The 13,861-nt window shown below is 35.0% G+C and overlaps 1 protein-coding gene across 10 annotated transcripts in view; it reads left to right on the forward strand.

Moving 5' to 3' along the window:
* Window positions 1-13,861, forward strand: part of CCDC91 (coiled-coil domain containing 91) — a 363,108-nt gene that overhangs the window by 58,522 nt on the left and 290,725 nt on the right. For 9 of the 10 annotated variants that reach the window (XM_055280261.2, XM_063640331.1, XM_055280264.2 and 6 more), the window contains exons 2-3: window positions 11,202-11,245; window positions 13,685-13,763. In XM_055280261.2, coding sequence (XP_055136236.2) covers window positions 11,216-11,245; window positions 13,685-13,763 — 109 coding nt within the window. In that variant the 5' untranslated portion in view covers window positions 11,202-11,215. Of the gene's footprint in view, window positions 1-11,198; window positions 11,246-13,684; window positions 13,764-13,861 lie in introns of those variants that run through there. The other variant, XM_055280259.2, reaches the window with a different exon arrangement.

Raw genomic sequence — 13,861 nt, forward strand, 5'->3', positions numbered from 1 at the left:
TCTTCTGATAGTTATCAGCAGAAGACAGGTAATTGGATATTATTGGTGGTTCCTGGGGTGAGAGGGAGGTGTTATCAGTTGCCTTGCAACCACTCTGGATTCTGAATCAGCTGAGGAATAGAACCAAGAGTTGTATAGGAATCAGAGTAGCAGCTTTATTGTTAAAACCTGGCTTGGGCCTAAATCTGAAATGAGGTCTCCCACAAGTTTTCTTCTAAATTAAATTTACCCATCTGGTCACAGGCAGAATAGCTAAAAAACAAGTCTCTGTGCTTAAAGAATGAAGTTTTTCCCTGATGAGCTTCTTTATGGGAGCTAAACTACAAGAATAGTATATTGTTTGTAGGCACCAAGTTCCCAGTAAGGAGCTCAAAGAGGTTGTATTTTGCATGCACACTAAATTTTATAATTAATCTTAGCTATCAGTGACACGTAGAGATGTTTTGCTCTTACTATTATTATTACTTTTTTTTTTTGAGAGGAGAAAGGACTATAGTACTTCTTCAATCACATTTCCTATTGAAAACAGTCCTGTGCCCTCTTTAAAATGTGAGGAGAGGAAGTAGTATATCTTACTTCAAGCATTCATTGAGCGATGAGATTTTGCCAGATAAGAATACAGTTCATACAGTGAGAATTTTGAGTTGATAGAGGGATTGCTCTGTAAAAATGTTCATTTTTTTGGTTGGGAATGTACAACTGGCCCCTGAGAAGTGATTAGTTCTGGAAAATTTGTGTAGACCACTAAGATTGTGAGAGGGCATACATTTTTTGAAGGAGAAGATAATGAGATAGAATCAGAGGGCTATCAGCCTGGGAAAAGATTGCTATTAAGGAGTTGGAAGTTGAAGACTTAACCAAAGAGGGTGAGAGTAGATGTAAGGGTTTGGAGAGTAAATGTCTTATAGTTTTTATTTTTGTTGTTACTTTTTGGGATGTGTAAGTTTTCTGAATGAAGGTTGGTAAAGACAGACTTACTTGATAACAGATAAAAATTATAAAGGAAAAGTTTTAGTTGTTAGTAGTTGGGATGTTTTCCTATTGGATCATTTATGAATATAATGTTTTTTAGGTAATAAATTTACACCTCAGTTTGTTTTCTTTGGACTTGTGATAATCTGCCACTGGCAAAGGTTCACTGGTAGTAGAATTTATAGTATGGCAATACTTCTTTAATTCTGCTTCATAGGCAGTTTCAAAATTATTAACCCCAATAATAATTGGACACTTGATGAGAATATAAAGTAGCAATGTAATATCTTTTAAGATATTGGTCCTTAGGCTCCGGTCTTAATATGGGTAGAGCTGTTTTAATGCTAGCAACTGGGTCTTCTAGTCCCCAAGATCCAATGTAATTTTCTTGGAAAAATAAGAGGGAAAAGGAAGTCATGTGGGAACTATTAGCAACTAATTTGCTTTCATTCAGTCATTTATTCTGAAGGCATTAATTCAAAAATATTCTTTGAGCCCTTAGTATGTGCTAGGAACTGCTCAGTTGAATTGCTGGAGGGTTAAAAAAAAAGATGAATAAAGGATCCCCACACTACCTCCAGATTTCTTATATAAACTTAGGTGGACAGTTACATTTTCTTGACCCAATAAGCCTGAAATTCTGTTCTTACATATTTTGACTCTTCTAATTAGCTCAGTCTTAATTGTTTTCTATTTTTAACTTTAAGGTTTAAATGTGTGTGTGTGTGTGTGTGTGTATTTCCTTTGTTCTGTTTTCTCTAATTTCTGTTTCCCCAGAAGAGTCAGAAAGAAATCACTTGTCTCTGTTGCTTCTAGGAAACATGGCATTAAGCAGGATCAAATGGAAAAGTATTATTGCGACTGTGAGGATGTTAGCAAGTAGTTTTCCAGATCAGATGGAGATTTAGTTAAATGCTAAGTGGACAGTGTTAACTAATAGGATATTTGGGGATGATTAGATAATTTGGGTGGTCTCTTGAGATTTTATTTTTTGAAGTCAGTTGTCAAAATGTCTTTTTCTCTATTAGGCTTTTTTTAGATGGGGAGGGGTGCAGGTTGGTTAGGTTTTCAGCAACTTCCATGTCTAGAGATACAATCTTACATTTTGTATGAATACTTGTAATATGGGAAGATGTTATAATGGAGATTATTATGAAAAATCCTAATTTATTTGTTGAGTAAATACAAATTTAAAGCACTTATGTCTTTTATGGTTAGTTTTGTAAAGAAAAACCTTGAGTTTTTCTCAGAATATTTTGATAGAACTAATAGGTAGCTGGCTCATCATGCCATGTTTTTTTTTTTTTTTTTTTTTTTGTGCACATAGTTTACAATTGTAATAAGGCTTGCTATGTCTTCTATGTCCTCCATGCTTTTCCAGCCTCCTCATCTCCTACATACTGGTTTCTCTGTTTTCGTTTGGTTAGTTCTCTAGTCACTAATTCAACTCTGAATTTTCCCGATTGTTTAAAATTACACTCATGATGGTAAAACATATGAGCTAGTCTATTTCATTTCTTGAACACATCTCTCAGGAGCTTTCTGATCTGCTCCAGTCTAGACTGGAGGTATCTCTTCTTGCTTCATAGGTATTGTGGAACTCAGTTCACTATTATTCTGGGAGAAATCCCTTTGCTTTTCACTTTAGTTGGATCTTTTCTAATCCTGTCTTTTTCTTTCTTATCTTATTCTCTTGGTTTACTTTAAAAGCTTTTGAAGAAAGTGTTTGTGCATTAAAAATTGTTTTGAGACTTTACAGATGTGAACATGACTTTATTCTTCCCTCAATTATATGTTGGTTTGGCTGAATATAGAATTCTATGCTGTAAATCATTTTCCCTCAGAATTTTAAAAGCATTAGTCCATTGTTTTTTACCTTCCAGTGATGCTGTTATGAAGTGTGGGACCATTATATTGTTGATCCTTTGAATGAAGCCTATTTTCCCTCTGGAAGCTTGTAAGATCTTCCCTTTGTCTCTACTGTGCCTTGCTGTAGGTTTTTTTCTCTTGGATACTTGATATACCCATTACTGGATATAATATCCTTTTGTTTTAGAAAATTTTCCTGAATTATTTTGTTGATGATTTGTTTACTTTTGTTTTCGCTTTTCTGTCTTTCTTGAACTCCTAGAGTCCTAATAATTAGATATTACGTATCCTAGGCTGGATCTTGTAACTTTTTTTTACTCTGACTTTCCATTTTTTTCTCTTATACTTTTTTAAAAGAAAATTTCCTTAATTTTATTTTCTACCCTGCAGTTTTTCATTTCTGCAATTATATATTTTTATTTCCAAGGCCTCAGTCTTGCTGTTTACTCCTTTCTTAATCATCTTCTCCCCTGAAATTAGGGCATCCTATTCTTAATTCATGGGTGGACTATCTTCTGTTGTTAACTTTCTGAAGATACTATGGTTTTGTTTTTTCTTTCTTGGATAGTCTTTGTTTATTTCATCCTATTTTTCTTTTATGGTTTGGTCTTTATTTTTTTCTTCTATTTGTTTTTTAATTAGATGCTTTCTTCATCTCTTTGGTCATCCTTGATAGTCTGTTCACATGTAAGAGTGAGGCACTAATAAAGTAGCAAACACTTATATAATGCTTAGAATGTATCAGATACTGTTCTAAGTACTTCATCTATTTTAACATATTTAATCCTTGTACTGACTTTAGGAGTTAGCTATTATGTTCGATAGATGAGGAAACTGAGGCACACAATGTTTTAAGTAAAATGCCCAATGTAACACAGTAAGTGGTAGAGCTGGAATTTGAATCCAGCCATCTTAACTCTATAGTCCCTTCTTTTAACCTTTATGCTGTTCTGCCTGTTATTAAAATTAGAAGCTAATTGGAAATTTTGTGCTTGTGGATGGGGGTTTGTCAAAGTAGTATTTCATGAGTGAGCTGTTTCTTTGTGGAACGTCTGATAGGGTCCTTTTCATGGGTTGATTAGATTCATCATTGGAGAATCTGCAGCTCTTCTGACTAGAGGTTTCAGCCCAGCTGCTATTGTTTTGGTTGCTGAGTAGTGAAAGATGACTGGAGTTACTGGTCTACATATTTAACTACCCTCTCCCCTTCCCAAGATATAACTTCACCTAGTCCACCTGTGTTGATATCTTCCTGCCTGGAGACCCTCAGCTTTACCCTGTCCAGGGAATGAACCTCCAGTCTTCTGCTGTGGTGATAAATTGTAGGTTACCCAGTTGTGCAGATTCTGGGAGGGGTCTTAGCATATACCTATGACTCTTAATTTTGAGTTTCACTTTTACCTAACTTTCAGTACCTCCCATTGCTGACCCTTTTGAGGATTCTCCTATGTATTGACAAATGTGATTCTCATTTTTCCAGTGACTCATTTTCCTTGTATTTGCTTTGAAATGTCTTGCAGTTTTCTCATTTCACGTTCTCTTTGACCTCATTTTTATGCAGAAGCCAACAATCAAAAGAAATCTTTGTTATCTTACAGGGATACCTTTCCGTAAAGATGAACAAAATGTGTGTTTTGATGTGCCATTTGACATTTTCTGTCAGAGCTGTTGAAATCTTTCTCAAATGTCTCCTTCTACCTTAGACATTTAATGATGCTTCCAACCAGATATATCAACTTCTGAAAATCTTTCTTCCTACCTTGAAAATTTTTTCTTCTCTCTTAAGACTCTTTTACATCTCATGTTATTTGTATCTGCATGCTTTTCTTAACACTCTGCCCTCCTCCCTACACCAGACTATAACTTCTTTGAGGACATTAACTGATACAGAATTGCTGAATATAAGTTTATTACATTGTGTATTCTGTATATGTTTTGTCCTTTTGTATGTCTTTCTTGTAAAACATTTTTAGCATATCAGCAGTGTATTAAATATGGAGACTAGCAAAGTAGGGAATTCATACAATAAGGCAAAAAAAAGAGATTAAATTTAGATATAAAGAAGTTTGAGAATTGTTAGACCTTGATATTGTGAAAACTTTCAGTGTAGATTCCCAATTATAATGAAGTATACACCTGTCTTTCTGCCGTGACACAAAAGAATGAATTATGTGATCTGTTAATGTTTTGGCCAGGCTTATGATTCTGTAACTTAGATGTCAGATATATTTGCTGTTGCTACATTCTTATAATATTTGTAGTTTAATGGGCTATAATGTTAAATGCTGGAATATTCTAAAATACTTGATAAGAATGCACTTTTGATAAAGTAAATATTTTAAATGTATTGGAGTAGCTAAATACATAAATAAGCCCACATTTGTATATTTCCTTTTAAAAACTGTTGATTTTCATATTTTATAAATTTTATTTTTACAAGTCAATGCTGTTAATTTTCTTTTCTCCTATTTAAAATGCTCAGAAGTAAACTATTGCAGGAATTGAAGTCTAAATTATTTGGAGAAAGTGGAAACTGAACAACCTGCTCCTGAATGACTACTGGGTACGTAACGAAATGAAGGCAGAAATAAAGATGTTCTTTGAAACCAGTGAGAACAAAGACACAACATACCAGAATCTCTGGGACACATTCAAAGCAGTGTGTAGAGGGAAATTTACAGCACTAAATGCCCACAAGAGAAAGCAGGAAAGATCCAAAATTGACACCCTAACATCACAATTAAAAGAACTAGAAAAGCAAGAGCAAACACATTCAAAAGCTAGCAGAAGGCAAGAAATAACTAAAATCAGAACAGAACTGAAGGAAATAGAGACACAAAAAACCCTTCAAAAAATTAATGAATCCAGGAGCTGGTTTTTTGAAAACCTCAACAAAATTGATAGACCGCTAGCAAGACTAATAAAGAAGAAAAGAGAGAAGAATCAAATAGACGCAATAAAAAATGATAAAGGGGATATCACCACCAATCCCACAGAAATACAATCTACCATCAGAGAATACTACAAACACCTCAACGCAAATAAACTAGAAAATCTAGAAGAAATGGATAAATTCCTCGATAAATACACCCTTCCAAGACTAAATCAGGAAGAAGTTGAATCTCTGAGTAGACCAATAACAGGTTCTGAAATTGTGGCAATAATCAATAGCTTACCAACCAAAAAGAGTCCAGGACCTGATGGATACACAGCCGAATTCTACCAGAGGTACAAGGAGGAGCTGGTACCATTCCTTCTGAAACTATTCCAATCAATAGAAAAAGAGGGAATCCTCCCTAACTCATTTTATGAGGCCAGCATCATCCTGATACCAAAGCCTGGCAGAGACACAACCAAAAAAGAGAATTTCAGACCAATATCCTTCATGAACATTGATGCAAAAATCCTCAATAAAATACTGGCAAACCAAATCCAGCAGCACATCAAAAAGCTTATCCACCATGATCAAGTGGGCTTCATCCCTGGGATGCAAGGCTTGTTCAACATATGCAAATCAATAAACGTAATCCAGCATATAAACAGAACCAAAGACAAAAACCACATGATTATCTCAATAGATGCAGAAAAGGCCTTTGACAAAATTCAACAACCCTTCATGCTAAAAACTCTCAATAAATTAGGTATTGATGGGACGTATCTCAAAATAGTAAGAGCTATCTATGACACACCCACAGCCAATATCATACTGAATGGGCAAAAACTGGAAGCATTCCCTTTGAAAACGGGCACAAGACAGGGATGCCCTCTCTCACCACTCCTATTCAACATAGTGTTGGAAGTTCTGGCCAGGGCAATGAGTCAGGAGAAGGAAATAAAGGGTATTCAGTTAGGAAAAGAGGAAGTCAAATTGTCCCTGTTTGCAGATGACGTGATTGTATATCTAGAAAACCCCATCATCTCAGCCCAAAATCTCCTTAAGCTGATAAGCAACTTCAGCAAAGTCTCAGGATACAAAATCAACGTAGAAAAATCACAAGCATTCTTGTACACCAATAACAGACAAACAGCCAAATCATGAGTGAACTCCCATTCACAATTGCTTCAAAGAGAATAAAATACCTAGGAATCCAAGTTACAAGGGACATGAAGGACCTCTTCAAGGAGAACTACAAACCACTGCTCAATGAAATAAAAGAGGATACAAACAAATGGAAGAACATTCCATGCCCATGGGTTGGAAGAATCAATATCGTGAAAATGGCCATACTGCCCAAGGTAATTTATAGATTCAATGCCATCCCCATCAAGCTACCAATGACTTTCTTCACAGAATTGGAAAAAACTACTTTAAAGTTCATATGGAACCAAAAAGAGCCCACATCACCAAGTCCATACTAAGCCAGGAGAAGAAAGCCGGAGGCATCACACTACCTGACTTCAAACTATACTACAAGGCTACAGTAACGAAAACAGCATGGTACTGGTACCAAAACAGGGATATAGACCAATGGAACAGAACAGAGCCCTCAGAAATAACTACAACTATCTGATCTTTGACAAACCTGACAAAAACCAGCAATGGGGAAAGGATTCCCTGTTTAATAAATGGTGCTGGGAAAACTGGCTAGCCATATGTACAAAACTGAAACTGGATCCCTTCTTTATACGTTATACAAAATTTATACGTTATACAAAAATTAATTCAAATGGATTAAAGACTTACATGATAGACCTAAAACCATAAAAACCCTAGAAGAAAACCTAGGCAACACCATTCAGGACATAGGCATGGGCAAGGACTTCATGTTTAAAACATCAAAAGCAATGGCAACAAAAGCCAAAATTGACGAATGGGATCTAATTAAACTAAAGAGCTTCTGCACAGCAAAAGAAACTACCATCAGAGTGAACAGGCAACCTACAAAATGGGAGAAAATTTTCACAACCTAGTCATCTGACAAAGGGCTAATATCCAGAATCTACAATGAACTCAAACAAATTTACAAGAAAAAAACAACCCCATCAAAAAATGGGTGAAGGGCATGAACAGACACTTCTCTAAAGAAGACATTTATGCAGCCGAAAAACACATGAAAAAATGCTCATCATCGCTGGCCATCAGAGAAATGCAAGTCAAAACCACAATGAGATACCATCTCACACCAGTTAGAATGGCCATCATAAAAAAGTCAGGAAACAACAGGTGCTGGAGAGGATGTGGAGAAATAGGAACACTTTTACACTGTTGGTGGGACTGTAAACTAGTTCAACCATTGTGGAAGTCAGTGTGGTGATTTTTCAGGGATCTAGAACTAGAAATACCATTTGACCCAGCCATCCCATTACTGGGTATATACCCAAAGGATTATAAATCATGCTGCTATAAGACACATGCACATGTATGTTTATTGCGGCACTATTCACAATAGCAAAGAGTTGGAGCCAACCCAAATGTCCAACAACGATAGACTGGATTAAGAAAATGTGGCACATATACACCATGGAATACTATGCAGCCATAAAAAATGATGAGTTCATGTCCTTTGTAGGGACATGGATGAAACTGGAAACCGTCATTCCAAGTAAACTATCGCAAGGACAAAAAACCAAACACCGCATGTTCTCACTCATAGGTAGGAATTGAACAATGAGAACACATGGACACAGGAAGGGGAACATCACACTCTGGGGACTGTTGTGGGGTGGGCGGAGGGGGGAGGGATAGCATTAGGAGATATACCTAATGTTAAATGACGCGTTAATGGGTGCAGTACACCAACATGGCACATGGATACATATGTAACAAACCTGCACATTGTGCACATGTACCCTAAAACTTAAAGTATAAGAATAATAATTTAAAAAATAAATATTTCTCTAGAAGTATATGTTAAGTAACTTGGGACATATTTGTGTTTTTAAATGTATTAATATTTCTTTGAAAATAAAAGGAAGAGTATCATCTGCTTTTTTTTTTTTTTTAGACGGAGTTTCACTCTTGTTGCCTGGGCTGGAGTGCAGTGGCACCATCTTGGCTCGCTGCAACCTCCACCTCCCAGGTTCAAGTGATTCTTCTGCCTCAGCCCCCCAACTAGCTGGGATTACAGTCGTGTGCCACCATGCCTGGCTAATTTTTTGTATTTTTAGTAGAGACAGGGTTTCATCATGTTGACCAGGCTGGTCTTGAAGTGCTGCTGACCTCAGGTGATCCGCCTACCTCAGCCTTCCAAGGTGCTGGGATTACAGGCGTGAGCCACCGAATATGTAAAAGTTGCTGGAGTCTGGAAAACATCAGTGGTCACTAGTATGTTCTTTTGCAGAACTAAATCAGAACTTAGGAAACTGATGGTATTTGGTTCATTACCACAGTCAAACAAGCTGAAATGATTGTTAGACGTGGGTATTTGTTTTTGTTTTCAAATTTTCTGTCACTTTACAAATAATTTATTGGGAAGTGACTTAAGAAAACACATAGAAGCATTGCTCTAAAAATTCCATTCTTTTGAAACCATATTATTTGAGTACAGCATATGTAGATGCTAAAATTTTTTTGTTTGTTGAGATTCATGGGATACATGTGGAAAAGATAAAGCTGGTGTTTATAGTTTGATTTGGTTAATTCTTAATGTCCATATCACTCTTCTTTCATAATTTCTTCATGAAAAATGTAGCCACATACAAATTTCTGTTCACTTGCAACACAAAATAATGTGAGTTCCGTTTCAAACTAAGCATCATCGAAAGTTTCTGAAAGTCTGGTTTATATTTTTTAAGTGCTATACGTGGATGACCTGCTTAGTTTTAATTTTTGGAGAAATACATTTTATAAAACATTTTCATCAGATTGCTAAAATTGTGAGTAATGGTAATGATACCATGATTATATTCTGGTTAATTTAATACCTTTCCTTTTTATAATATGTTTCTGTCTAAATATATATTTTTTAGTGTCATTACCTACTGAGTTTCTGTGAAAATAATTTTCTTTGCCTATTAAAACAAAACAATCCTTGAAATTAATGTTTTTACTGTTTTTTTCTTTGACAATTTTTTGAATTTTCTTTTTGAAGGTGTTAGCACTAGTTTCGAGAAGGTAAAGCACGGATATAGATGACTACTTAAAGCAAATGACCTTAGAAAATGCCCTTAAGATTACTGTTTAACATATAGTTTAATATGTATAGCTATTTTTATTTTAGAAGTGGGAAAGGATTGTTTTCCTGTAATCAAGTCCATCTTGTATTACTGAGTCAAGGGAACTATAATTAACATTTGGGCATGTTCACTTAAAGTTTTCTTTTTAATTTAAAACATTGTTTTTTAAATTAACTTTTAGGTTAAGGGGTACAGGTAAAGGTTTATTACAAAGACAAACTCCTGTCATGGGGGTTTGTTGTACAGATTATTTTGTCATATGTTCACTTTTGAATGATAGAAAAAGAAACCAATTATTATTGACTAGAGTATTACTTGCAGCTATAGATTTCACAATTATAGGTTCCAAATTGTAAATTAGAAACAATCTATATGAGAACTTATTTTTCATTTTAATGTATACTTCCTCTTAGTAATTTCACCTTTTCAGGCTTTTTAGTTCTTACATGGTTTGTTTGGTAAAGCTGCTGCTCCTTCTTTTTTTTTTTTTTTAAAGCCCTGATACTAATGGTTTTATCTTTTCATTTTTATGATATACATTTAGGACTAAAAAAGCAAATATTATTTGAGTGCTTGTCTCTCTTACATACTTTAAGAGTAAAGAAAAGAGGAATTCTGGATATTTATTTGTATTTTTCTCGTCCCTCATCTCCCATGAATACATGACTTGATTTATCTTGATCAGCCCAGTAACTTGCTCCACATTTTTCCAAAAGTGCAAAGCAGTTTCAGCTAAAAATACACATATCAAAATGATCCAAAAGTTGTGGCCACAGCTCAAAAATGCTGATCAATTTTGAAAATCTAAATCAGCCTTGGCCCTGAAACCAAGGGAAGAACCTTTGTGGTGGGGGACAGATTTCCAAAAACTCACCACAGTCCTGTTCTTAGCTGGAGTTTGTGCTGATGTTGCCAGACAACTGAGGAATAGATGCAAAAAGCAGGAAGCATTATTGAATTGAGCTCTAGTGCCAATTTGGGAAAAGCAAATTAAAATGTAAAAGAATATTTTTCCACTCCTGGCATCTCAACATAAAATGGCAAAATACATGGTTGCTGAAAAAGTTACAGAAATTGCTAATTTTGCCAAAAAGTAAAAGCCGACAGCAAATTCTTTTTTGCATAAAAAATGCATAGACAGAAATAATTTTAATTTACAAATAAATGTGTATACATTTAAGTTAGAGAGTATTTTGACATAAATGTGTGTGTGCAGGCTTGTTTCAATATCTTATATTTTTCAGGTGCCACTTGAAGAATGGATGATGATGATTTTGGTGGTTTTGAGGTATGTACTGTTATTTACATTAGCTTGTTTTAACTTTGTGGGATTATAATTGAGTAAACTATTTTGAAAATGTATTATATTTCATTGGCATTCATGATATTTCCTTGATCATTTTAATGTAATTCTGGAGTAAAAAGATGAAATCAAGAAAAATAAAAAAACCCGCTAAAAATTAAAACTGATGTATTATTATAGAACATTTGGACTTGCCCATAGGAATGGTTTTAATTGAGATAATTAAGTGCTACCAGTGTAAGCACTAAAGGAAAGATTTTAAAAATTGTCAGCAGATGACTTTACTGGGATACATGTCTATTAGTAAATACTTGTGGGATGACGGATGAGTACTAAACATCCTGTCACATATTTGCATGTTTATACCTGTAATGAGTTGATTTAGTATATTAAGTACATAGCCTTTTGGTAGTTATAAAGTTAATTAGTATGTTTGTGTTGTTAGATTATTCTAGTAGATTAGGAGTGGATACTTTGTAAGTGGAAATTGTTAGCTGAAGAAGCACTGTCTTTTCCTTAATCCTTTTCAATGTGTGTTCATTTTATTGAAATATTTTATAACCCAGTTATTTTTATGGAGCCAGTACAGTCTTGCAGGAAAATCTCTGGATTAGGAGTCAGGAGGCCTGAGCTCAAGTCCTGGAACTACCATCAAGGGAATGCTGTGATTTTTTTTTTTTTTTTTTTTAAGAATTTTACCTACTTTGGATTTGGTAAAAAGGGAATTATAAAAACCAGGGATTGTAATTAATGACCTTAATAGGATAAATAGGATGTTAAGTATATATTCAGTGTTGTGAATTACATGAAAGAATGGTGTGAGGTTTTTGTTAGGATCTTCTTCTCTTTTGCTGATCTTTAAAATCAGTCAATATGGAGTATAGACATACCTGTTTTCTCTATTTCCTCTAAAACTGGTTTTTATTTAAGCACGCTTGTATGCTTTCTGGATTTTGCTTAATATTTTGGTTTTGTTGAGTGATTGAATCTTATTTATGTTACTGAAATGTAACATTTATTTTTGTTAAAATGCCTTCCATTTTGAGGAAAATGTATGTTTCAGATATCATCTGGCTTAGTTTATTGTTTGGAAGTTGTTATTTGAAGGTTACAGTCTGGCATAGTCTACTTTATTTAAACCACACTTCATGCATTATTTAGGAAAAAATATAGTGGATAGTGTTCTGTAGAATAACAGTATTACACTTTGTTATGTTCATCAAATTGATTCCTTTCAGTACTGCATAGGTACAGGTTAACCAATATTACTATTTAATTGTAGTTATTAGGTTTTTCTTTCTTTCCACATCCTGCTGTATAAATAGGGAAGGTCTCTACCCTTGGTTATATAAAATATGTTCATTTTTCATAGTTGTAGAGAGTAGCTACTGTATTCTGTGTCACTTAGCTCCTGTGTCAGATTACCCCTTTTAACGTCTGCTTAAGGGGTTGGCAACTCAGTGGAGAATACAAATTGAAATTCTGGCTCTAATTTTTAGTAGAAAATTTGCTGTGACATGGGCATCTAACAGAAAACTCTGTGCTCTTACCTACAAACTCAGTATTCAGTAATTGTTCCAAAATAGGATGGCTTGTTAATTGAAAACTTGAGTTTTAGGAATTCTCTATATATTGAATGCTTTTAACTCTAGGTAGTATATTATTCAAGACAGAAGAATCCTATTTCTTTGAATTAATCTCTAATTGGGTCTTGTGCTAATTAATTAAAAGGATTTGGTGTCTATATTTTTTAAAGACAAATTTTTTCCTACATAGATGGTTAAATGTGGTCAGTTAAAATACTTAAATATAAAGTTTACAAGTAAAAATGTGATTAAGAATATATAAAATAAAAATATTATTGACTAACAGTAGAGATATTTGAATAAGGAAAGAAAATTTTTACTTGAAGTTAATAAGGCATGGGTACTGGGGGTGGCGAGTCATGATAGGAGTGGTGGGAGTGAAGACTGAGAAGCAGGTCCAGCGTGGTGGCTCACGCCTGTAATCCCAGCACTTTGGGAGGCCGAGGCGGGTGGATCATGAGGTCAGGAGGTCGAGATCATCCTGGTTAACACGGTGAAACTCCGTCTGTACTAAAAATATAAAAAATTAGCCAGGCGTGGTGGCCGGTGCCTGTAGTCCCAGCTACTTGGGAGGCTGAGGCAAGAGAATGGTGTGAACCTGGGAGGCGGAGCTTTCAGCGAGCTAAGATCGCGCCACTGCACCTCCAGCCTGGGTGACAGAGCGAGACTCCGTCTCAAAAAAAAAAAAAAAAAAAGACTGAAAAGCAGTTATTTAGAGGGAATATGACAGTGTCTGGTGTATTATAGAAGATATGCCTATAGAACTGGAATGCTTGATCACTTAAATAGCCTTTCTGCTTTTCACATCTTCTAAAATAATCTTGCCCTTGTTTTGTAGGCTGCTGAGACTTTTGATGGTGGAAATGGTGAAAACCAAACAACATCTCCTGCTATTCCTTGGGCTGCGTTTCCCACAGGTATTGGTATTCAGGAATTAGGGTTTTTTTCTTTTTTTTCCCATGTAACATTTTTGGCAATTCTTTGAAACCCTGTTTCTCACTTTTTTACTTGTCCT

Source organism: Symphalangus syndactylus, chromosome 5, assembly GCF_028878055.3.
Source record: "Symphalangus syndactylus isolate Jambi chromosome 5, NHGRI_mSymSyn1-v2.1_pri, whole genome shotgun sequence".
In the NCBI taxonomy this organism is placed as follows: domain Eukaryota; kingdom Metazoa; phylum Chordata; class Mammalia; order Primates; family Hylobatidae; genus Symphalangus; species Symphalangus syndactylus.